The 27042-nt window shown below is 39.5% G+C and overlaps 1 protein-coding gene across 7 annotated transcripts in view; it reads left to right on the top strand.

The window, feature by feature from the left end:
* cadpsb (Ca2+-dependent activator protein for secretion b) overlaps positions 1 to 27042 on the top strand; it is a 113120-nt gene that overhangs the window by 63758 nt on the left and 22320 nt on the right. For 4 of the 7 annotated variants that reach the window (XM_015958880.3, XM_015958875.3, XM_054730693.2 and 1 more), the window contains exons 10-18: positions 2408 to 2516; positions 2612 to 2824; positions 14297 to 14433; positions 14522 to 14709; positions 15971 to 16072; positions 16158 to 16221; positions 16306 to 16429; positions 19092 to 19160; positions 25249 to 25355. In XM_015958880.3, coding sequence (XP_015814366.1) covers positions 2408 to 2516; positions 2612 to 2824; positions 14297 to 14433; positions 14522 to 14709; positions 15971 to 16072; positions 16158 to 16221; positions 16306 to 16429; positions 19092 to 19160; positions 25249 to 25355 — 1113 coding nt within the window. Of the gene's footprint in view, positions 1 to 2407; positions 2517 to 2611; positions 2825 to 14296; positions 14434 to 14521; positions 14710 to 15970; positions 16073 to 16157; positions 16222 to 16305; positions 16430 to 19091; positions 19161 to 19994; positions 20028 to 25248; positions 25356 to 27042 lie in introns of all 7 variants that reach the window. The other 3 variants (XM_015958882.3, XM_054730702.2, XM_054730699.2) reach the window with 2 other exon arrangements.

Below are 27042 nucleotides of genomic sequence, written 5' to 3'. Positions count from 1 at the left end.
AAACTGCTGAAATATGTTTGAATACAAATAGCTTATGCCTATGAAAAAAGAAAAAAGTCATTTTAGTTTAGAAACATTTTTGATTACCGTATTTTCACGACCATAGGGCGCACCGTGTTATAGGGCGCAGCTTCAGTTACAGGTCTCTTTTTGGTATTTAACACATACAAAAGGCGCACCGGGTTATTGGGCGCGGCCACGGTAAAATGTACCGGTAAAACATCTGTGCGGGCTCAGGACTCGGAACATATCAGTGCAAACCAGACATTGTGAAAATTATAAACAGCCAAAAGCATGCTTCACTTTACTGGTCTAGTCCTGGTTTAGAGCGCACGTGCACTTCCTCATTGCGTGCGCTGACGGCTCGTGCTCTTCTTATGCGTTGATGCGCTGTGTTGAAGTTGTTTTGGGTATTTCCCTGCTGGCTTTAGTTATACACTGTAAAATCTGATTAGTTAACCCTACTTGTAAAAAAACATGCTAACTGATTGCACTTACAAAAATAAGTAAAGGTAAATGGCCTCAATTTGATATAGCGCCTTCTAGAGTCCTGGAACCCCTCAAGGCACATTACAACACAATCAGTCAGTCACCCATTCACACACACATTCACACACTGGTGGGGATGAGCTAAGACGTAGCCACAGCTGCCCTGGGGCGCACTAACAGAGGCGAGGCTGCCGATCACTGGCGCCACTGGTCCCTCCAACCACCAACAGGCAAGTGGGGTTAAGTGTCCTGCCCAAGGACACAACGACAGCGACAGACTGAGCGGGGCTTGAACGTGCAACCTTCCGATTACGGGACGAGCACTTAACTCCTGTGCCACCGTCGCTCTCAAGTACAAGGGAGTACGAGAAAAGGGGTTAAAACCATTAATGCGCACAAAATGCTTTTAATTTTATTTTTCTATTTTCAGTTTAAGACTTCAAGAATGCACATTGCCAGCCACCTTTCAGGGTTTATTGCTGATATTATCTTTTGTTGAGACATGTTGTAACAGATATTTGGGACAAGAAAATTTATGTAACACATATAATCTCAAAATATTACAGATCTGACAGGATTTGAGCATTTGAGCTCAGTGTCTGTAAACCTGATCCAGTTAGAGGCATGTTTTAGTGTTTTACAGCTCTGCCCTGCTCATACCTGTTTTGGCCGGCTACGATTTAACTATAAATATGATAAATATTTTTCTGTTTCAAATTTTGACTTACTTAAAAAGCATGACTCTGACCCACCAAAACAAAAAACAAAAAAAAACAAAAAACAAAAAAAAATATATATATATATATACATATATATATATATATATATATATATATATATATATATATATATAAAATAAAATAAAAACTTACATGCAAGATTTCTTGTTTTTAGAGAGAATTGCAATGATTAATGGGACAAACGTCTGATTTGTCTTTTCTGCTGCTCAGAAATGGTGCATTTATAAAGCAAATTCAAGACAAAAAAACTCAGAATTTTGATTTTCAGAAAATCTAAAACACTGAAACAGTTTGTGCTGAATGCTGTCCAATTCCAGTCACCAGATCTTTATGCGTCTTTCTAGTGAACGCTCTAAGAGGGCTCCATTGGAACCTCTGCAGCTCCCTAGCAGCATTCTGGCAGGCCAGTCACAGCTCTCTATTGGAGTTTCAAACCAACAGAGTGCTGTGATTGTCCAAAGAGTTCAAATAAAGGCAACTGGACTTCTTTGGTTGCTTGAAGATGTTTCGCTTCTCATCCGAGGAGCTTTGTCAATTCTAACTGGAATATGGGAGAGTCAAGCTTATAAGCTGTAGCTGTCTATTGTGGCCTTGACTGAAACTGTTTAGGAATGAGATTCAAAGCTGCAGTGTTGGTACTGGAAAGGTGAAATCTAAGCCCCCCCACCACTATTTAAAGGGTGGAGGGCTCTGTCCAGAATGTGTACTATGTCATTTTCAAAAGTGTGTCACTTGTCCCTCAAGTGTAGGTGGACTGCAGAGTCTTGACCTGAAGAGGTGGCTCTCCTGTGTTGTGCCATGCGCTTGAGCATTTGTTGTTTAGTTTCCTCAGTGTAAAGATCTGACAAAGCTCCTTGGATGAGAAGCGAAACGTAACCAAAGAAGTCCGGTTGCCTTAATTTGAACCCTTTGGATTACCAGGACTTGGATGATTGAGAACCTTCACCAGCATAGTGCTATGACTGGTCCACAATGGTGGGCCAATCACAGCACTCTATCAGCTTTGTGGACCAATTAAGGCGCAGTATTGTTTTGGTGGGCGGGATGATGCAACAGATTGGAACAAGATGGTGATGATTGGTTGACTTTAAAATGTTATTTATGATGTATTTTTGCCTTGATTGTGTATCTTATGTGCTGTTTCTATTCCTGAAGTAGCTGACTTGTATCTTTTCTAGGTGAGTCAGTATACGTTTGCAATGTGCAGCTACAGAGAGAAAAAGTCTGAGCCACAGGAGCTTCTCCAGCTGGATGGATACACCGTGGACTACAGTGACCCTCAGCCAGGTCCGACAGCATAATGAGAAACAATAAAACTGCAGCTACACACATGACATAAATATTTAAGGACCTCTCCTCTAAATAACGCTCTTCTCCCTCAGGCCTGGATGGTGGCAGAGCCTTCTTTAATGCAGTGAAGGAGGGCGACACTGTGATCTTTGCCAGCGACGACGAGCAAGACCGCATCCTGTGGGTCCAGGCCATGTACCGCGCCACCGGCCAGTCCCACAAGCCCATCCCCCCTACTCAGGTCCAGAAACTAAACTCCAAAGGTGGCGCTTCAGCCCAAATGGATGCCCCCATCTCTCAGTTCTGTAAGTAACTCTAAGCAGCAACAACGTAGGCAGAGAGCAGTTTCCATCCACAAAATTGTGAAAACTCTAACCCATAAATGTGTCACGCCATGCGCTCCACGAAGTAAAACTAACACACAAGCACCCACTCACATGCATCGCTCGCTCACAGAGTCGTTCAGCATTGATGGACTTCCACTCATTCTCACCACTCCCTCTCCCCGCCCTCCCCACTCCTCCCCCTCAGCGCTTTAAGGTGCAATTCCATGCTATTCCATCCGTGGGCTTACAAAGAACAACCAACCTAAATAAGACTTCCTTGTGCAGAAGCAGAGTGTAAGGCTAAGCCTCTTCTACCTGTACAGCCAGCAGTAACTCTAGAGGGTGCTGTGATCCTTAGACACGTTCTCACGTACCCAACCAGACATGTTGAAGTTCTAATCCACCTGCTGTTGCACTTCTAAAGCAGCTTCCAGGTCAGGTAGCAAAGGGAAGGTAAGGCTGTTGAAGGAGTGTGGCGTCTGTACCAAGTTCTGTTGTAACTGTCTCTTGTGCCCCGCTTTGATTTAACCAGCAGTCTGTTTTTACTCTGGTTGTTTTTCTTAACCTTTTCTCAGTACTTTATCCCAACATTTAACACAACATAGTTCTATTAAAACTTTTTGTCTCACATCTAGAACAACAGTTTCCACTGATAGATCCTGCTATTCAGAACAAAACTTTTTGTGTGCATTTTTTTATTCGACTTTTTTCCACTGTTTAGGCTAAAAGCAACTGCAGTAAAGCTTCTTTTTTAAATTAAAAAGCAAAAGGAGAATAATAACTGGCACTAAAAAAGTCTCACCTTTGCAAAAACAAATCGATATATATATATTTTTTTTTTGGTCGCGTGCATAAAGCATAAATTGGTTCAGTTACTAAAAAATCTCGTCACATTAAAACTCTTTGTTGTTTCTCCATTGGTTTTTGTCCAGTATGTGATCGTTCTTGTGGTTAGTTGACTTCTCTGATGCCAGCTGTTGCCATTCAAAGCTTCTTCACAGCGGCACAGACCTCCCTCCCCCCCTCCCCACCACACGTTCATGTTTCACCCCCCCTGGTGGTCTTGAATGGCGATGGGACCATAACACATACACAACCCTCGTTACTCTGCTGCAGTGGAAGGATAGGAAGCTTCTGAGCATGCTCCGTAAAGCCATTTCTTCATTTAGAGTATCTGAAAAAATCTGGTGCATATTGCATAGTTCTGTTGTAAAGGGAATTATTGACGTTTATTGAATTTTTTTTTATCTAGTTATTGGGATAAGCTTTCAGCTGCTCATTATAAATAAGCCAAAATGTGTCAGGTGGTAAAAACGGTTCACAAGCTTAAGACTTTATATTTCTTCTGTCTTCTGTTCATTTAGGCAAAGAATGCCAATTCTGCTGAGGGAGCTTCAAAAACCAAAATATGAAGACCATAATTTGACTGAATTTAACAGATGGATTACAGTACTTTATCAGTTTATTGCACTTTACAATATTTGAATCATATTTTAATGTTGGGTTTGTGTCTTCATTTGTAAGGCCAGTGGTAGTGGTGGGAATGTTTCTTATGGATGTGCTGTCGCTGCAGCCGCGGAGGCACATATGTAATATATTATAAAAACACAGATTTATCAGCTGAGTCATTTCATATAAAAGCTCTGTAACAGACTGGAGCACCAAGGCTCGCCTGATCCGTTTTTCCAATCAGCATGTCGGCCGGAAACTGCTTCCCACTCTCTTTGCTGACAAAAATGATAATTACTAATAATAAATTCCACACGACAAAATGCTCACAGATTGTCGGAAAGTTTAATGCCCTTTATTTCTGTGGCAACATTATAGAATGTGATGGGGATGTGATTTAGAAAGGTGTATCTGCCTTTTTAGAGATTTCACCACAATGTTTTTATTTTATTGCAAAAGATGAATGGATTTCAAACAAAATGAATAATTAATTTCAGTGAAATAGCCACAATTAACAATTTTACAGAGTTTGGCGTTGCATTTCAGCTACTTTCAAAGAGAAAACAGTGAAAACAACAATTTATGTTATGAAAACTCTTGATTTGCTTTAAAGTAAGAAATCTAAAATAAACCTTTGCAATAGTTATATAAAAGCAGCTACTGTAGAATTCCTGCTTTAGTTGCTGATGCAACTATCTTCAATAGTTTGATATTTGTGAATAATCTTTAGTTTTTAATGGAATGCTGCATTGATGTGGAAGTCCATTTAGTGATGTAGCTTTGTTAGAAAGCTAGCTAGTCATTTACAAAGGAACGTACATCAGCTGTTACTAGTAGAGCCCTGCATGGGCACATGCAGATGAACTGACGTTTTATTCTACGCACATCGCAGATGTAGCTAAATCACCCAAGCAAAGATTCCCATCTGAACATCTGAGCTGGACACTGCTCAGCGCAGTTCGCTGTCAGCGCATATGTGCACAGCGAGCTGAAGATGTGGAGAGGGGCTTGGACCGCGTCGCAGAACCAGAGCGCATGCGGGAAGGTTCCTCCTACTGAAGCGAGTGTTTTCCAAACCCTGTCTCTCAGAGAGACTTGTCACTTAGGAAATGTTCCCTGATTATGAAACTTTGGCTGAATAGTGCTTGTTCCTGTCTCCAATGTGGCGACGCATCCAGGAGCCGTCTGAGGGTAATCCCAGAATCTCACATCCTCTTCAGCTGAGAAAGCGCCTGTGATTACGCACAAGCGTGACCCGTCAACCCGGTCTCACAGTAAGACCGGGTTGGACCTGTTCAGGTTTACGCAGACAATCTTTACATAGAATTGACTTACAGATATAAAATTAATTCAGTAAAATATAAAGCATTTTATTTAAATATCCATTCATTATTTTACAAGCACAGAGAGCCTCATCAGATTCAGATCAGCGGGAAGATTCCTCCGACTGAATTCAGTCGGAGGAATCTTCCCGCATGCGCTCTGGTTCTGCGATGCGCTCCAAGCCAATCTCCACATCTTCAGCTCGCTGTGTACCTTATGTAGTACATGCTGACAGTGAGCTGCGCTGAGCGGTGTCCAGCTCAGATGTTCAGATGGGAATCTTTTCTTGAGTGATATAGCTACATCTGTGATGTGCGTAACGAATAAAATGTCAGTTCGTCTGCATGCGTCGGGGTAATTCTTTCTATTCTTTCTCCGTCAAAATAAACGGTCAAATACGGGAACTATCCGGTCAACACAACACAAGCCCTGCTTTTGACTGTTTTGTTTTCTTGTGAAAATAGATCAAATTAAACTTGATTAACACCAGAGCCAGGCGCACTGCACCGTTATCTCCGTCACTGTAAATGAGGGAAAAACAAATTCCAATCCAATCCAATCCAATTTTATTTATAAAGCGCATTTACAAGGCATTACAACCAAACAAGGCGCTGTACACTAAAAATGTTGGTTAATTAAACCGGCGTTATACAAACATGTCGAACACAGATAAAAGATGAAAAGGAAATACAACAAAATTCCCAAAAATAACAGCTAAAAATCAATAAGACCCAGGGTGAATAAAAATTAGAAAAAACATTGTAAAAAGAACCTCAATAGTACAGAAGTCGATAATTGTGGAGTCCATTTTTAAACAGTGCAGATGTAAGTGAGGTCCATAATTATGTTGTATAAACTAGGTTGAAGGTGTGAGTTTTCAGGCGTGATTTAAAAATGCTAGCTGTTGGTGCTTGCCTCACTAGCAGTGGTAATGCGTTCCACAGCTTCGGTGCAAATTGATCGGATCCTTTTCTGACCTTCCCCACCTACAAAGTTTAATTACAACAGTCAAACGTGACAGAGCCTGGATTTGTATTCTGAACAGGCTAAACATGTTTTAAAAAGAAACTTATGACAAAAGTGGCACCTGCTCAGTAAAACCACCAACAGGGTGAAAAATATCAAAATATTGTAGGCAGAGACGGGCTACAACTTCTGGATCCATTTCATATAAATTGTTTTATTGATTATCTTCTTATGAAAGATAACTTTGACGTACACGAGCGACCGGTACCGGCCGCTGTCACCTGTTGTCAGCAGCTCTCTGCTGTCTGAGGGTAGGCCCCGCCCACAACACCGTGGCTGCTGTGGCTCCCAGTGTTTTCTTTACTGTGGGAAACGGGTAATAATGGCTCTTTGATGGGAACAGGTTGCCGACCCCTGGTTTAAGTGTTTCAATTTTTTTTATGAATTTGATTAAAAATAAAGGGGCCCGGCCCGTGTCCGAGGTAATTACACAGTCGTTGGCCCGAAGCCTGGCCCGAGGGCTGTCGGGCCGGGCCGACCCGAGGGCCTAGGGCTTCAGTGCAGGGCTCTAGTTACTAGAGATGGGTACCTTTGACATTTGAATCAATTCGGTACTAATTCCCGGTACCTAGGAATCGATACAGTACTTAACGGTACCAATTTTCGATACTTTTGAGTGTTTAATATTTTAATTCTCTTTTATAATTAAATATATATTTTTCTCAATATATAACCACATTTGATAAATATCACGATAAATAACATACAACTGTTTGTATTTTAACATCGTCCTTGTAGTTTTATAAGCTGATAATTAAACTGAAGCAAACATCTTTACTGTGAATTAAATTTACTATCTCCATTCCTTTTGCCGTCTTTTTTCATTTGATTTGAGATATTTTAAATATTTGCACACAGATTAGGGTAACATCATTGATTACTTCCGTGGATGAATTCATTTATTTAAATGAATGTACAGTGTTTAAAAAAAGTCCAAGTTTGTGAAAAACAGAAACAGAATTAGTGATGACGAGGCGTTTTTTGCACATCAAAAAGAGGTCTGTGTTGAGTTTAACTTCACGCTGAATGTGCGTTTGCCAGTTTCCCTTTTCACAGAAAGTTTTGTATTTGATCTGAACAGAACTTAGCCTTCAAACTCTTTGCATCCAGAAAGCTGACTGCAGTGGAGTGACGAGGATGGCTCAGATTCCCTCCCTGTTTATTTCTTTTTCTCTGTCCTCCTCTTTCTGATCTACCTCACAACATCTGTTGTTCACATTTCCTCACTTGCTCACACACCACCACCCACAGACGATCATGTTGGTATAGGTTGTTGTTGTTGTTGTTGTTATTTTTGAGTTGTGTTTTCTTCTTCATGCTTCGCCTGGACCCTTCTTTAAGTAATGCAGCTGCTAGGTCAGGGTCTCTCGTGATTGCTCTCCTCCAGCCTTGTTGCTAGTCTTTATGTTATTCTGGTTTGTCCCTTCTTACCCTGCTGTCTTCTAGCTGGACTCAAGGGTAAGTGCTTCCCTGTAGCCGGCACTGCTCAGATAATCCCCGCCGATTATCTGACAAATGCAACGTTCTTTCTCTCTTCTTTCCCTCTTCTCCTTTTTCACATCTCGCTTCATGTCTTAGACATTAGTTGGTAACTTTTTTTTTAATGACCTCAACTTGAGGCTCAAAGTAGAAGCATCCATTCGTGCCCGTATAGGATGCATGTAAGAGCTTATTATTTGACTCCGTATTGATTGAAATTTTTATACCATAGTTGTTTCTGCATAATTGCCTTCTCTCTTTACTCTCATTGGTGGCTGGATCCCTCAGAGTAAAGCAATCGGCCGCTAGCGATCACCTAGATTAGCTTGTAGAGTACTCTAAAAAGGGTTAGCATGTTAAATTTGAGCTAAGAAACCTTACAGAGAAGCAGCTATTGACACAACGCAGTGTGTTTGTTTTTATTTAAAGATGTGTTAGGTGCATGAAGCTTTTATTTCACCACACTTTACTGAAGAGGGTTCAATTGCTTAGAAATTTTTTGTTGTTTTATTTTTTAACTTTCCTCGATGAGAGTTGGCAAATATGCATGCGGAGTATTCTGAATGCCAAAGACAAGGAGTAGCCACTGCCGCCCCTTCTTACAATAAAAATACTCCGGACCCCATCCCCTTCCCCCTCCCCCCTGCCTTAGATGAGCCTGTAAATAGAGGCTAGACCAGTGTCATACCTCCAAAATGAAAAAAAAGAGAGAGAGGCATCATTTTCGATTTCCTTTGACTGCCCTTGTTTGCCTGTACATAGGAGAACACCCATGTCATGTGTCCATATTTTTGTACAAACACGACAATTCTGATTCATTTCCTCATTTTCCCCAGAGAATGATACAGTTTTTTGCCTCTGTCGGCTTCATGCTATTTACCTATGTACTTGCACCAAATTGTATTGCTTTCCCCTTTTAGAGTTCTCCGGTAGTGGTTTGCCTGTTAGTGTGCTCCTTAGAAATCATGAATACACTGCAACATATTCAAGTATTGTCAACTTGCAAATGCACAGAGAAAGAAGCAAATATATCAAGTTATGCAAACAAACAAAAAAACATGCAAATTTGAAAATGGGTCTGCAGATGTGCATGGCATTTAAAGTCACTGCAGCATGTTGTAACTTATGTATGCAAGGGAAACCTCATGCTTACTTTGAACTGGTCATTGGGTAATTCACGTTTGAAATCATCCATATGAGTTGAGTCTTTTGGATTTATGTGGTCACCTTTTCTAATCTCTTTGATGTAACTCAGTGGTACTCACTCCTGGTCCTGGAGAGCCAGCATGTTTTAGTCTTAACTGTGCTTCAACACGCCTGATGTCCATCAGCAGGTGATGGACTTCAGGCTTCTGAAGAGCTTGATGAGCTGCTGCGCAGGTGATTCAACCACTGAATTAGGTGTGTTAAAGCAGAGAAACAAGGAAAACGTGCTGAATGCCGGCTCTCCAGGACCAGGAGTGAGTACCACTGATGTAATTGAATCCCTCCACCACATTATCACTCCCTTTGTCCCTGAGTGAATGTTGCTTTCACTCTTTACTGATTTAAAATGTCGACTCGTCCCACCAACCAGATCTTCTGTCTCTGTCTCTCATCCATCGCTGGCTCTCCTCTAATGCTTTTTTACCATCTTCTTTAAGTGTTTAAGACATTGAGTGTTATTGTCCAAATATTTTTATTTAATTATGACTTTCTGTCTGTCAGTCGTCGACCCTCATTGTCCACATTTTACTTTTACTGTCTCACAGGTTGGAGTAAAATTGAGCTAAAGACAAGTGTAACTCTGTAGGTTCCTTTTTCTGAATGTCTAAAGCCGACTTCTACCCTCTCACTGACCTGGAGGGTGACGGTATCTCAGTCTTGCCCTACCAAAGATCAGCCCTTCACTTCCAGCACCCGATCACCAAATCATCATCACTCATGTCCCTGTCTCTTGGACATAAAACACGTCACTCACACCAAGGCCATGACTGTACCTCCTGACTGTGTACTTTGTGTCCCACTTGTTACCATCACTTTGTCCTTTTCTCTCAGAAAGCCCCTTCTGTTATCTAACTGCAATCTGTAACAGAACAAAACGAAGCATTTCATTTTCTGTAACAGAACAAAACGAAGCATTTCATTTTGCTATCAGTGGTTCTCGACAACAGCAGCATATTAGAGCCAGTAAGAAAAGTAAGGATTACTCTGCAAAAACAGCACTACTTTAAATAAGGTAAATATTCTTAAATATGATCAAAAAGAAAACGTTTACCTAAAGAGTGTTATTTATTGAAAAAGGTCATTTAAGAACTATTTGCTTACTTTAAGGTTTCACACCATAACTTAGATTTTCACAGAACATAAAATGATCATTACAGGACCAATTCTTTGAAAACTGAATTCTTCCTTGACTGAACCAACTACGAGCAATATTTCTCTAATCTGTGAATAATAATTAGCAAAGTTTTGTATTGTATTTATTTATTTGCTCTTTATTTAACCAGGAAGGTCCCATTGAGATTAAAAACCTCATTTTCAAGAGAGTCCTGGTCAAGTGGCAGCAAAAGATACAGTCACAACATTTCTCAATTACAGTTAGTTATATACAGAATTATGGAAGGCAGTTATAACACAGGGACTCCATCTCAAGTGTTCTTAATCTAGTTTTATATGTATTCAAAGAGATAAACTTGGTTAACTTCTAGTTTTCCTGCAACTTGTTCCATGAACACTGTGCTGAGGCACTCATATATAAAAGGTCTCCATAATCCAGAATAGACAAAAAAGTTGCAGTAACTAGTCGTTTTTTTGCCTCAAAAGAAAAACACTGTTTGTTTTGAAAAAAGAAATCCAGTCTGAGTTTGAGTTTCTTCACAAGATTATCTACATGGGGCTTGAAGGACATGGAGTCATCGAGCCAGATACCAAGGTATTTATATGTGTGGACCACCTCTATCATATTTCCCTCAAGAGTGGTCACTGAGGGCATACTTAGAGGTGTTTTCTTGGAGTTTGAAAACAACATTAGCTTAGTCTTGTCAGCATTGAAGACCAATTTAAACTGCAGAAGTGGACCTCATTTAAATTGGGGGATGTTCTAAACCAGTAAATGATTGCGTCATCAGCATAAAACTGCATATTGGCATCCAATACATTTTGTCCTATTTCATTAATATATACAATAAACAAGAGGGGTTCCCAGAACTGAACCCTGTGCTACTCCCTTGTGGACACTCAAAAATTCAGAGGACAACTCATCACATTTAACGCACTGAGTTATGTCCTTCAAGTAGTCTGTGAACTGTGAGATTACATGTTCAGACAATCCCAAACAAAGAAGCTTGTGTTGGTGAGATCAAGACACTATTTGTTCAAAAGGTATAATAAGAAAAAGGAATTTTATCTTAGACAATGACCATGTTGGTGTTGAATCCATAGTGCTGGTGAATAGTCAGGAGGCAGGGTGGTGAAGGATTTAATGAAAGCTGAAATGAAGAAATACAGGGAACCCACATAAATGACAGATAAGTTGGAAGATCTAACCAGAGGGAATTGAACCAGGGAGTTTTAAACCAAGGGATGGTGATTACAAAGTGAGAACTGGTGAGCAGATTAACTGATGAGAAGTAAGAGTGCATGAAGAGTGAGTTAAACTAACCTAACTAAAAATCAGCAGATCATGACACTTAAAACAGTGTTTCCAAACAAGACCCTGATATTAGCGGATAATCTAAAGTCTTAGTTATGAGTGTGGGACCAACATGGACCGAAATCAACGCGACAGACTGCATTTATGCTGGCTGGAACATCTCCACAACATTGCTCATAAGTTCACGCGTAATGTGTGAAGGAGTTGGTACACAAAAGCCACACTTTTCTTCTTGTACCATCTTACACCATGAACCCATATCCCTGGTTTTATTAACAACAAAAGAAGCTGATGGAATGATGCAACACAGGTTTTATTTTGATAAAAAAACAACAACAATGCACCTCGCTGAAACACGTCTCACTTCCCGTCTGGCTCAACTTTACGACGAGCTGCATCCGACGTCTGGAAAAAGTAGAAACTGTGCAGAAAGATTCCACATTTCTGCTTTCAGATCTGCTCCGCGACGGAACCGGTGAGAAAGCTTTGATTGGACTAAATGATTTTCATTCTTTGTGGAAGCCGCACAGATTCTGATACGCATCCAGTCCTCACTCAGTGTAAATGAAGCTGCTGGCACGCGTCGCCGGGTTTTTGAAATACTTAATATCCTCACACCCTCATCTAGAAAAAAACACCAGCCACCTCATTGTCAGCATAAAGGCAGCAGTAGTTCCCACAATCTGCTGCTTGTTAGAAAATAAAAACATTCCTTGGAAAAGGTGGTGGGTACTACCCATTCTTAATGTCATCCTTATCCCAATCCAATCCAATCCAGTTTATTTATAAAGCACTTTACAAGACCCAGCACAGGAACAAAGTGCTGTACAGAAAGTACATTAAAACAATTGACTAGAAAGAAAACAGCAAAGATAAATAAAACACATGATACATAAAATTAAACTAGCCCTATATTAAAAATAAAAACTTGATAAAACTTGATAAAACCGCATTTGAATCACCTAAAACAGCTAAAATAAAATAAAAAATAGAAACCAACATCTCACAAGGTATTAAAAGCCAGGGTAAAGAGGTGTGTTTTCAGGAGTGCCTTAAAAGCAGATAAGGAACTGGCCTGTCTTATCTCTAAAGGAAGTTCGTTCCACAGTTTTGGGGCTGCAACAGCAAAAGCACGATCTCCTCTAAATTTACGCTCAGTCCTGGGTACAATCAGGAGCAGCTATCCCGTGCTCTTCAGTCACTGAGCTTGTAAAAACAAGTAAACAAGTGTAAACACGTGGCGTCTGAGCATTTTAGTTGTGGGCAGTAACGCTGCAGAACCTAAAACCTTGGTTGATTAGCTCATCTCCACTCTGAAATAATGGATTTTGGTGCTGTTTATCTTCACCTTTGTGTCGATGACAGGTCAAAGCTTTTTGTGGAATACTCCGAAACGTGTGAATATAGATTTTACTCCACATTTCCTGTTTTACTCACAAAAATCTCAAATTGAAAAGCTGTGACCTAAGTCTGTTAATGACAATAGTAATCTTATTCTTACCCTGGAATTATAACCAAACCATTGCCATCCCTCTAACTGGTGAATAAAGCTTAAAATGAGCTGAACTCATTTAATTAAAAAGGATTTGCATATATTCCTACTATGGGCTCAATTTTCTTGAGCAAAACTTGCTAGTTAAGAAAATGTTTTTAGCCAATAAAAGAAAAAAGTTTATTAAAAAAAGGCTTGTTCACTTACTTGAAAGTCAGTGTTTGCAGTGAGTCAAAATGTTGAGAATAAAACCAAAATGTCCAGATTAAACCAAACGGTGAGTTGGAAAGGAAAACGTTATTACATAACGCAAAGGATTTTTTAAATCATTTGATCAAATTGTTTTCTTTTTTGTATTTTATAGAATTCTTTAAATTTCATTTTGGCTTTTTTTTCCTCAAAAATTTTAATCTAATAAACTCTTTGTCCCTTTCTCTTTTTCTTCCTTCTTACTGGCCCTGATACGCTCAGCAACAAAATGGACTGAAGTAAATATCTAAAGCTAGTCCTCCAGAGTTTACCTGCTAGTTGTCTTAAAAAAACAGATTTTTTTCTATTCATTTATTGATAATAAAATAATAAGATGAGTTCAGATTGATCAGCCTTTGCTGTATCCTATCTTTTTTTGTAGCACACTTTTTAATATTTGACAGGCCCTGAGTGACAACATTTGCGAATGGCAGAATCTATTGAATACAGAAATAAATAAAAAGGTATTTAAATTATTGGAAAGAAAAAAGTTAAAACACCCTTTCTGGTAAATAAACAAGAGGCGATGAAACATACAAAAATGCATGCATGCACATACAGTAGAAGCCCCAACGCTCTGCATTTAGCCTCAGATTGATAGATACCTATTCACCAATACAAAAGCAAACTCTTTACACTGTCCAACTCAATGCAAGTTGACAATGTAAGCTGGAAATGTTATAATTTGCCCTTAGCAGTAGCCAAACAGTCCTGCTGTATTTTTGCTGAATACCTTCTGCCCATGCCTCACCTGTTTTCTGAACCGTGTGTTTTTCCTTGTTGCCGTTTGGCTGGATAGACGCTGACAGAGCTCAGAAACATGGCATGGATGAGTTTATCTCCGCTAACCCCTGTAACTATGACCACGCCTCGCTTTTTGAGATGTTGCAGCGTCTCACGTTGGATCACAGGCTCAATGACACCTTCTGCTGCTTGGTGAGTGCCTCTCTGCCCGGTATCGAGGTCGAGGCTGTTTTCTGCTCGCTGCTGTCTTGCAGTTTCCATGTGTGTTTTTGTTGTGCAGGGATGGTTCAGTCCAGGCCAGGTGTTTGTCCTGGATGAGTACTGTGCGAGGAACGGAGTTCGAGGTTGCCACAGACATCTTGGCTACCTGCGTGATCTCCTGGAAAGAGCAGAAAATGGGGCGATCATTGACCCCACTCTCCTTCACTACAGCTTTGCCTTTTGTGCGTCCCATGTTCATGGGAACAGGTGTGCTTTCCTTCCTGCTTTTAAATGGTTTCAGTAACATTTTCCAGGCTTTCCTAATGAAGGGGTAGCAACGGGCAAGATTAGAAATAGATTCAGTCTGTTTAAAACAAAGGTTCAAACAAGTTTATATATATACATATATATATATATATATATATATATATATATATATATATATATATATATATATATATATATATATATATGTATATATGCATGTATATATGTGTGTATATATACACATATATATATATATATATATATATATATGTATGTAAATATATGTATGTATATGTATATATATATATATATATATATTTTGTTTTTTTTTTGTTTTTTTTTAAGGCTGCAGCCCCCCTCTTGTGGTAGATGAACAGCCTTACAGCTTAAATCAACAGTAATATCACCTGACCCGCAGCAGAGTACTTTGTCTTCTTTTATAAACAAAATATTAGTTCACGCATGCTCTAAATTATTTGTGTGTACAGTTTCTTTCTCCACGGCACTTCTTCACGTACCAGTTTTACACCAACAAAGCAGCAAAATTTAAGTAGTTGCATCCTAATTTCAAGCATGCCTGATAAAATTGAACCTTTTCCAGGTAATTTGTGTTGTTGTGAAATGAATTAATGCCAAATAGGACACATTTCAGACTTTAGAGCCTTTGAGTCTTACTTTCATTGGTATCCATTTGATCTCATCTTCTGACTTTGCCAGAAATATTTAAGAAGCATTTAGTGTTTTCTCTTTCAGTTTAATTTTGTTGTCTTTATGTTTACTTGTATTCAATCATGTTATGTTTTTTGTCTGTTTTGTTCTATTTTAAATCAATTGCATGTGGATATATTTCCTTGTTTTCTACCATTTTTTCTGTTTTTCTTTTGTCTTTTGTTGCCATAGTCTCTTACTGTCCATATTATTCATCCTCCCATGCGTCCGTTAAAGTCAGAGAGGACAGCAGTTACTGGGGGCCGCTGGGCTACGAGCCCTTAATAACCCCAACGAGCTCCCAGAGCCCAGATCCTCATGCTGCCTCTAAGCGAGCTCGAATATTCAAGTTTAGAAAGAGAAAGGAGTCATTTCAAGGTGACAAAAGGTGAGAAAAATAGGTACACTTTGCTTTCAGCTCCACTGGAGTTGATAGCGACCCACCGGGGCTTTTTTGTTGTTGGCTTTTGTCAGACTTTGATGTGAATTAGGATCAGCTGAGTGTCTGCCTGATTTTAGCTGGGTTTTAAGTGTTTTGGTGTGATCCTCGCAGGCCAGACGGGCTGAGCACGGTGAAGGTGGATGAGAAGGACCGCTTCGAGGACATCAAAGAGCGGTTGCGTGTGATACTGGAGAACCACATTGTAAATTTCAGGTGACTGCCATCCCCCTTACGGTACATTTATAATCCTGGTAGTCAGTCTTGGTGTGACATGTGTATACTCGACCTTGCCTTGTAGATACTGTTTTCCCTTCGGTCGTCCAGAAGGTGCATTGAAAGCCACTTTGTCTCTACTGGAAAGGGTCTGTTCATAATAAAAAACCCAACTTTATTTAAATACTAACTGTGATTTGGTTAAAACATTAAAGTTTTATTGTTTCGTGTAGGTCCTGATGAAGGATATTGTGACTCCAGTTCCTCCAGAGGAAGTTAAAGGAGTTATCCGCAAATGTTTAGAGCAGGCGGCTCAGCTCAACTACCAGCGGATTAAAGACTATGCCAAAATCGAAGGTAAACAAAAAGACAAATTAATTCATGTCACTAAGAAGTTCCAACGTTAGAGACGTTCTCCTGCTGTTACAATGCCAGCACGCCTCACAGCCATGTTGTTTGGATTCAGATTGAAGTTTTTAGACTTGTTTTTGTCACTTTAAACTATTTTTACACCTGTTTGTGTCCAAATCCCAAATGAGATGTGGCATCCAAACTGGTAACGTTCTTTCTCTCAGTCCAATAACTCTCTCCTTTGTTTCAGGCCTGCTTTAGCTCTGTGCTGTTCTGTAGGTCAAGTTGGCTTTTGTGTAGAGGTGTGTGAGTAAAAATGCATTCAAATCCAAAGCCCTGAAGTCTGTTGCTGTGCTGATCTCTCATTGTGCATTGACTTTTCTACCCGTGTAGGCCTCTGACATTAGACAATCGGACATTTATCTCAGCTACGTCCACTCGGACTCCCGGTCGATGCTTACTCCCCCTCTCCCACTGCCTCTCTATAGCTCCTACAGCTGTGAAACCCCTTTGCGCCCCCCTCCTCTCACCGTTGTCTAATGCTCTTGCTTCAAAACCTCCTGCTCCCTGTCTTCCTCCACTGTCTGCTCTGCTTTTTCTTTCTTCTCCCAAAGTTGTTGGCTGTGTGACAGCTATCCCTTTGTTAGGCCTTTCAAAATATGCAACACATTGCTTTTGACTGAAATACTGCTGGAGCTTAAAAAAAAGGTGGTGGTTTCACAGTTTGTGAGCCCTTTAGAAGTTTCTGTAAATTTGTCGAAAAGAGTTACCAGGTGTGTTAAACTAGATCAGAACCTTGGAACTTGCCAGAGCTTTCCACCGGATGTGTAAGCTACACAGAAATTTAGACACATTTTCCCTGCAAGCTCAGCGGCATTTCCCTCACTAGCGTTTCAGAGGCGAACTGGCAGCAAAAGTGTTCCATGTAGTGTTACCGCAAGATTTGTCTTTACCAGTTTAAAGGACAAAATATAAGAATTTTACAGTAAAAAAAATCACAAAACAGTCTAATGTCTCAATCATGTAGGAAGGAATGTTAATAAAACAGATTTCTTTCTCAGTCAGCTGGGGGTTGTCAGTTTTTCTCCTTTCAAACAAACTAAAGAGGGACGTAACTACTGTTTACAATCTATGAGCCTCCAGGGTTGTTGAGTCTGCATCGAGCTAATGCTGCAGCTCCGGCATTTGTGATTCAACACCGGCAGGAAAAAAGCTCAAGAGTTGTTTAAACAACTGAAGCCAGTAAATAGGAGAGACCCAGAATTTATTTCTTGTACCCTTAAGAAGCCGCTGTATCTTTTTGTTTTACTCTAATATCAGGTGAAGAAGTTAACTAACGTTGAGCTAACAATGCTAACAGTGAAGTGGAAGCAAATAAAACTACAACTCAGTATATTACATTGTGGCGTTTTACTACCTTTAATGAGTCGTTCAAAACTAAAACAGCTAGCTAACAGTGACACAGCTAACAACCGCACACTCTTACATTAATCTGCACTTGACTTTTTAATTTGAAATTTTCCAGAGGATTTACTCTGTTTTCCTGTTAGACTTCCTGTCTGGCTTCTAAAATGCAGAATTTGACACATGCAAACATAGCGTGTAAAACTTAGACTCAAAGCATACAACGTCCCCACACTTCCAAAACATTATGCTTCGTGGCCGGTGGAAACACACCCATCCACTAAACCACAACTGATTATTGCATGCTACAGTTTGAGGACTTTTCATGGACATTTCGCAAAAGATTTGTGAAACTCGTGTCCGGTGGAACGCTTGGGTGAGGATTTTTTTTTTAAATACAACATTTTCTCCCAAAGAAAAATGGATACTCGACCATAGCTGTGTCTGTTGTTGAACATACAGAGTGGGGGTCTGCAAACATAGGCTCTGGAGCAACAAGTGGCTCTTTGGACTTTCCACAATGGTTGTGCTTGCAGACCCTGATTTTTTAGCTTTTATTTGTCCATCTGTGTCTGTGCAACTCAAAACAAACATGTTTTAACACCTTGCTCTGATCATAAATATTCAGCATTCACTTTGAAGATGCACCATTGGATGCTAGCACAAGTGAGCTACAGTGTTATGGTGTGTTTATGAAGGAAATTCATGATGTTGATCAACCTAAAACCCTAAAACTCAGTTAAAACAACTTCTGTTTTAGCAAAGTTTTATGCAGAAATGTCAAAATAAAGGGGTTAACAAACTTTTGGACACCACTACACAAACCAGCATTAACCACCTGCATGAGCTTCGAGACATAACAACATGACCTTTCTTTATTGGCATGAATTATATGTACATGTATCCACGTTTAAAGGAAAACCACACCAGAACATTTCTTAATCTTCTTTTCTGTTGATCTTGTGTAATTTTCAGAGAAAACCCACTAGAAAGAAAACGTTTATGTTGTTTATGCCTTGAAAGAAGTCCCAGAGGGCGCTAAAGATACTAAGGATTCCAACCTTACTATCTTTGTTGTATGATTTGATTTCCTCCTGTCCTTGTGAGGCGCCTAGTTAAAAGGAAGCCTTTTATTTAGCTACTGGGCCCCCTGCCCAGCAGATTGGGGTTTTCACCTGGACAGCCCTCCTCCCATTGGCTTCTGACCTCCAGCATACCCACTTCTGACCCCAGCCTCTTGCATGCTACAATCCTTTTTTTATAGGAAAAAAGAGGGAAATGTATGAACACCCTGTCTTCTGCTTGGCCTCTCAAGTGATGGATTTAACCATCCGTGAGTACCTTCATTGCCCCCCTCCCCACTTGTTCCACTCCTTCTAAGCGCTCTTTCACCTCATCCCTCCTCTCCTCCTTCAAAGATGCTGCCATGTTTGTTTTGATCTGTGCCTTTATGTGTTGGAGTGAGTGGGGAGCACACCAGTGGACAGATCTGTAAAGCACCACGCTGAATCAGTCGGGGTTCCTCTTTATTAGCACCGTCTGTTTGTGATGGACATGAATGAGCAGTCTGGTTTGTAAGCTTCTTTCTTTTGGTTGGACACCCATTCTTTTGACTTGAATGCATTTTTATATTGCTTACATTGTTATCTCCTCCAGTCATTTGGGCTGATCATGTGTCACTAGCGTGCTTTGCCAAACAGGTAGGCTTTTTTTGTTATCGTCTCTTTGTGCCGCCAGCTAGTGAAGGAGCATCTGGCAGCAGAGCTTTTCAAAGGGGTAAACAGACAGCATTGTTTGGATGTCACAGTTTGTATTTATTACTTTGCTCAAATCAAATCAAGTCACTTCAGTGTGTCCTGTCTGTGATTCCGGTTCTTGTATTTGTCTGTCTGGTAACAAACATCTTACCACCTTTTTTTATTTTCCACTTTTCCACAGGCTAACATGTCCGTGTGTTGTTGTTTGTTTTGTTTTACTGTTTATTTGTGATGTTTGTCTGTTGCCTAGAAACTCCCTTTCCTGCAGCTGAATCCGTCCCAACAGGTTCTTTGAAAAGGGTCACGTGATCCCAGCTCCAAGCCCCAACCTCTCGCATCGTCAAACTAATCACAGAACAGACGTCTAAACATCTCTTTATCTTTTCTCTCCCCCTTTCTTCTTGCTGAAGTTGAGAAAGGTCAAAAGGATCAAAAGGATCCAGGTGATGCCCTGTTCAGCTTATAATTTAGCTACAACACACACACGCTACAACACACACACACACACACACACTACAACACACACACACACACACATTCTTGTATTTGTACCCATGTTAGGACTTTGTATGGACTTCCATTCATTTTAGTGAGTCCACTATGCCTAACCCAAGCCCTTACCCTAACCCTAACCAGTGTACTCCTAAAGTTATCTGTTACAAAAACTCAATTCACATCTTATCTGTAAACCTCACCCCTAGGCAGTACTCCGTATAAGGACCGGGTTTTGGTCCTAACAAGGACCATCGGTCATAAGAAGGTTAGCAAATATCCCAAATCCGGTCTCCACAAGTGTACAAATACAAGCACACACACACACACACACACACACACACACACACACACACACACACACACACACACACACACACACACACACACACACACACACACACACACACACACACACACACACACACACACACACACACACACACACACACACACACACACAAACACCATACATGTTTGCATTGAATAGCTGCAAAACATGCATGCATTTAGCAGTAGCATTAATTTTTTCACTTCTAGATACACAAACATTTCATGTAATTTACTGCAATTGTGTTAAAAGTAGAAACAGAAGAGATTGTACTACTTTGTATTTGATGATGATGATGATCATGATGATAATGATGACCTCTTGAGAACAATAAAGTCATCTTATAGAACTCATAATTGATCTTATATGTATTTTTGTGGGAGGCCATCAACATTATAATGTAATACAATCTCTCACTAGAACTTTAACTCATGTATTTTCATACAAAGTAACAAAGGAGCCAAATATGAAGTTTTTTCTAAATGTTATTTTGGGTCAGAGCATCTTATACCAACACAAATGGTGCACAGTCATGTTCTAAAGTCACGTGTTCTGGTACTTCTAGATTTATTAGAGGTAATTTTTAACAGAATCAACAAAAGAAAACAAGTGCAAACTTGTATTAAAATATTCCTGCACACAGCTAGAGAATTATTTGATTCTTTACTCTGATTACCCGATACACTCTGTTTTATTGAAGTTTTTTCACGTGAAGGTCAGAGTTACTCATAAGATATTCAAAAGGAATGAATCCTTTAGCGATGTGCATCAGCTAACTCACTAATGCTCAAGGGATAATGTTGTCCTTAACTTCTACACACCCTTAAAAGCCCCGGGGACATATTTTAAAGAGTTAGTTTGTTTTTTCTTCTGTGCAGTTGTTAGTTAGTACTTCCCTGCAGGATGGATTTCCCAGAGCATCATCAGTCTGTGAGACAAATCAGACAGATATAAGAACCATGCTGTTTGAAAGCAACTCTGCATTCATTATCTCCCAGGAAGTTCATGCAACATCTCGTTCACAGAGCTAAGGAACGTACAGGTGAAACTTGAAAATTTAGAATATGGAGCAAACGTTCATTTTTATCCCTAATTCAACGTAAAAGTTTAAACTAATACAGACTCATTCCATTCAAAGCCAGATATTTCAAGCCTTTATTTGCTATATCTGTGATGATTATGGCTTCCAGCTTTTGAAGTTATAGTTCAAGTCAAAGTGCCATTAGTCATCATCATCATCATCACAGTGGTGAAATTACATCTCCATATTTGACCCATCCCGATGGGGAGGTTTACGCCCCCAATCCAACCCCTCAAAGCTGGATGTCAAGCAGGGAGGCATCGGGCCCCATTTTTAGGGTCTTTAGTATGACCCGACCAGGATTTGAACCTCGATCTCCCAGTCGCAGGGTGGACACGCTACCACTAAGCCACTGAGGAAACCCCAATCTTCATCTCAGACAATTAGAATATTCTGGAAATGTTCAATATTCTAGGCTCAAAGTGTCACACTCTAATCAGCTAATGAATCCAAAACACCTGTAAAGGGTTCTTGAGCCTTTAGATGGTCTCTCAGTCTAAGCTTAGTTTTTGAGTTTCACCTGTATTTTTCTGAACCAGTGAAAACTTTAGTGCAACACCCTCAGCACCACTGATATTACAAACTGATAATTCGCTGAGGGATTTCACCTGCAGGTAAGATACTGACTTCTGAGAACAGCTCTGCAGAACCTCACTTCCAAGAATCCAAACCACTCTTAAGCAGTCACCAGGAATAAAGTACAACCCTGTAGTTTGTGTTTGGGCGTACTCAGGGAGAAGCGGGCTCCAGGTCTAAAATAGAACGAGTGGTGTTCTGACAGCTTTGGTTGCCCAGACCAGAATAGTTCATTTCCTGAACCAAATCCACCGGTGAGAAATGTATCTGTTAAACTGACCGTTTAGGATTAAATGTACTGGTGTTAATCAATATGACATAAATTATATATAGTCTGTATTTAATGTAATGTTATTTATTTGCAACCAAAAGACATGGGTTTGACTGAAGTCCATGTTGAATTATAATCCTGTTTATTTAACTTTAATACAGGTTCACTCGTTATTTCTATTAGTGCCACTCATTCCTATCAGAATATGAACCCAGAATCTATGTGTACCTGTACTTTAATCCTTTAAGCGGTTTTTAACCAGGGCCCCAACGTTTTCAGTCAGACCCTGGATAATAGATATATTTGTTACCAAAGAGAAGCCCTTTAATCATAGAGTCCTGCCAAAAACGCCACTGTTTTATGTAGAGTTACGTATTTATGTGCTTTTGATTTCAGATTTGTGTTGCCATTAAGCACCGTGTTCAAATGAAAGTATTCAACATGTTTATGTTTTTGATAGTTCCATTTCATGGCGTGTATCTGTCTGACCAAATCCTTCTGCCAGCAGAGCTACAAGAAACACAAGTTAGAACTAAAGTCAACAGCTGATTATAGAATTAGACCAAAACATCTTTAAAGGACAAAAAGCCCAAATTGGGCCAAATCCACCACCGGTACACAGTAAAATTGATTTGGTTAAAAAAACTGCAAATAAAAGAATAAAAACTTAATCCTGATTTCAGGGGGAAAACCCCACTTATTACCTGCTATTCTTTTCTTTTTAGCATAAATGAACTCAACATTCCAGTCTTTGGTTATATAATTGTTAATGACGTATTGTAGCTCCATTAGCATTAGTAGGATTCTTCTTTTTATCCAGATTAGTGCCTTGTCTTTATACACTCTAGAAAAAATAAGATAAGCGAGAATGTTCTGATAACACAAACAGTGATTGCAAAGCTCATTTATTTATAAAGACCGCATTTTCCTAAAAAATGTATCTTTGGAGATTCAAGGTTTTAGCCTGACAAAGACACATTTTTATTATTGTTTATTGTCATTTGAGTGTTTTGCTGGATTTAGTGTCAAAATATTGAATAAATGTATTAAATATTGGCTATCTTTTTGATCTTCCTCTGTTTGGATAAATAGAGATTAGGACCTTCAGGACAGATAAACTAACAGCTAGTCCACGTCCAGCCAAGACCAAAGTGGATTACTTTCAGTTGAAAATGAATTTAAATAAAAAATTTGCTTAATATTTCAATCAATCATGATTTTATAATCAATTTCACTCCTACTAACTTTGCATTTTGAGGTTTTACATAGAATTCTATGGTTATTTAGAAGCACAAACGTAATATTTGTGTTCACTTTAAAATGTCGAATGGCGTAGAGGTTTGTAAAATAACAGATCTGTCATGAGGTGGTTTTGGAGAGAGGTTAGGACCCAAGATGCAGAACCCGATAAACGAGGCAGGAGGTGGAAGAAACGTAAAAATCTTTTATGAAGGAGTAAATCCAGAGAATGCAGGGCACCAAAAAACAAAATCCAAAAATCCTATTAACTAAACCTAGAGATTCCAAAAACACAAGAGACATAGAGATTCTAAAAGCTAGAGAGGGGGACGAGACGAGGCTGACACAAAACAATGAACCAACAACATACTGAGACGCAGACAGGGTTAAATACACTGGGGCAGGATGAGAGGGAGATGAGCTGCAGGTGTGTGGGGAGAGCGACGTAGTGAAAACAATTAACTAATCGGAGAGAGGAAAATAACATGACCTAAGAATAAGGACAAAACCTAAAGACAAAAGCAAGATACATAACTAATGATATAAGGAGGAAGGAGAACTAAAGAACCGGTGGGAACACACTAAAAGAGACTAAAATATGAAAAGCTGAACCTATAGGAAAAAACTACAGAAAGAAAAATTACAGAGGTGTGACTAAGTGAGACCACGGGAGCACAGGACCTGGGGGGGGGGACACCTGGGGAAGGGGAAAACCTAGAGGGGTTGCAGATCAGGGGACACATGAGGAAGATGCAGACAAGGACACATGAGGACGCTAGGAGACACATAAGAAGAACCTAGAGAGGGATGGAGAACACAAGGAGACACATGAGGGAGACACAGACACAGACCATGACAAGATCATGTGAAATTTAGGAATTTGGGCTGGTTTACCATCGCAGTAATATACTTCGGTATTGGCTGTGCTTGAACTAGCTGTTAGCGCATCAATCCTGTTGGAAGTAAATTCTTGTTTCTCCAAACAGAGGCTGTTCAGGAAGCCGTCTACCAGATTTGACACTTACACTGAAACACAAATTATACTTGAAATATTTTAAAAATAATAAGTTTAAATTTTCCAGGTAAAAGTATTTTTTATTTTATTTTGTCTATTGTAATAATCAATATTTTTATAATATAGCTATTTTTAACTTTTTCTTTTTGAAAGCCACATTTTTTAATGCAATATTAATATTTTCAGTTAGAAATCCTACTTTACTTGATTTCTAACTTCAGCGATAAATTCAGATACATTTTACAGTGTGTGTAAGCGTGTGCATATTTAAACAAGGCTAAGTGACAGCTCCTCATCCAGATGGCTTGTTTAAGACCACCTCACGATATTTGCATGTTTCTGATGCCCCATTGCACCTCCATCTCAGTGCCGCTGTTCTTGTGTTTGATACTCCTGCAGCATAAATCTGATTATCCTACAGACACATTGACTCTGTTGCTTCATGTCACGCAGCTTGAAGTGCACACAGCAACTAGGATTATGTTTTACTTATCATGAGGGGTAGAAGTGGGTAAACATCACGGTGTGAGTGTTATACGTTCATTAAATGCTCCAAAAATAAGAGAAAAAGAATATTTTTAATAGACATAAAATCCCATTGGAATGCTTCTCTGTGCTTGACTAACCACTCATCCCTCACCCTCATCCTTTTGTCTCAGAGAACGTAGGCCGCTTAGTCACGCCTGCCAAAAGGCTGGAGGAAACAATTCGCCTGGCGGAGTTAGTCATAGAGGTCCTCCAGCAGAACCAGGAACACCACGCGGAGGTGAGTGAGAACCCTCTCCTCCTCCTCCCCTCCTCAAAACACTTTCCCTCTTATACTCTCCCTCTGATCCCACTCGCCCCACTTCAGAGAGTTAATCTTATAATCAGACGGCTATAAATAAAGCTGCTTTCATCTACGGGCAGAAAAAAGGACAAGAGAACTGCAAAGAGGAATTTCATTTAGAAAAGCTATAATTAGCTCTCAGCAAATGCAGCTACAGTGAGTCAGAAGTCTGACGTTTGAATGTGGACTCTAAATGTGATAAAATAACATCCCATAATCCTAGTTTACAAACACTCACTTAGGCACGAAACCCTAAAAACACAAAGTAAGCATGTCGTAGGAAGGTCATCAGAGGTCAAATAGTCCTGGAAAGTTTCTGCACGTTCCTAAAATTAGTAATAATAATAATAATAATTTCTGTAATTCTTTAAGCATCATTATAAAAACAAAGAATAGCTGTTATTTTTAATCATCAAAACAAAATGGCTTTTGTTTTACTAGACTAATAAATGTATATGAGGAATATTAAGCATGCTGCTATTACAAAAAATGCACATGCACACACACACACACACACACACACACACACACACACACACACACACACACACACATACAGTTTAATTCTGAAGCAACCCTTTGGGTCTTTATCAATGGCTTTTTTAAATTAAAATAAGATCTTTAGATATTGAAAGTCTAAAGTTTTGCAGAAGATTTATTTCATTTTATTGATTTGTTAGCTCTGAAGCCTAAGTCAAAGAATCAGAAAGGCCACCTTTAAAGGTTGAATATGGAATTATTAAATAAAAAGCTATGTTTTTAAAAGGATGCTTCCGCGTGTTTAGAGGTGTGCAGAAGGAAGGTATACAGTATTCCCTTTAAACGCTATATTTTATTTAAAAAGTAATAAAACATTTATTTTGATGGGCACGACACTGGGCTTATGTTTACATGTACCAGCCAACAGAGGGCACCGTTCAGGTTGCTTAACAGTGCGATCGGCAAAGCGAGGCTGGCTCTGTGGAAAATGGCGGACTCGGCAAGTCGAGCAGCTGCTTCTGAGCCCAGAAGATGTTGTTCTCCTTCTCAGAAGAGGAGCAACCGTAAAAGATCTAAAACCAGAGTGAGTTTGGGTGAAGCCTAAAACAGATGGAACCAAATAAAAAAATGTCACGTATCTGCAGCGAACCTGGTATCCCGCTGACTGGAAGCCTTGTTCTATTGTTGCAACTACAACCTCCACACACTAGATGTCTCTTTGGTGTTCGTGTTCCATATTCAACCTTTAAGTTGAGATCATACATGGGGTCAAAACATCCAATGTAGAAAATACTTGGATTCATAATTGCTATTTTTATGATCTGACTATTTTTTGATGTTACTTTTAATTCAACTTGTAAATAACGTTTCATTAATTTTTACCCTTGTGTGAAAACTAGCTCTTTGTGGCTTTTAAGTTGTTTACAGCCAGATATTCAATGAAAACAAACAAATTAGAGTAAGTTTTAATTTTATTTCCCACACGTGAAACAATACATGAGGTAAAAGATACAGGTTGCACTTGTCGCCTGCAGTGTTTATATCATCCATCAGAGGGCAGTAGATGTGTGGGAATTGATGCAGAACATACTAATCCTGTTAAAGACGTCTTAGAAATCTAGAAATATGTGCAACAAAAAAAAGA

This window comes from Nothobranchius furzeri, chromosome 3 (assembly GCF_043380555.1).
Source record: "Nothobranchius furzeri strain GRZ-AD chromosome 3, NfurGRZ-RIMD1, whole genome shotgun sequence".
Taxonomy (NCBI): Eukaryota; Metazoa; Chordata; class Actinopteri; order Cyprinodontiformes; family Nothobranchiidae; genus Nothobranchius; species Nothobranchius furzeri.
The sequence above is the reverse complement of the archived record's forward strand: the minus strand, read 5'-3'. Positions and strand labels throughout refer to the sequence as shown.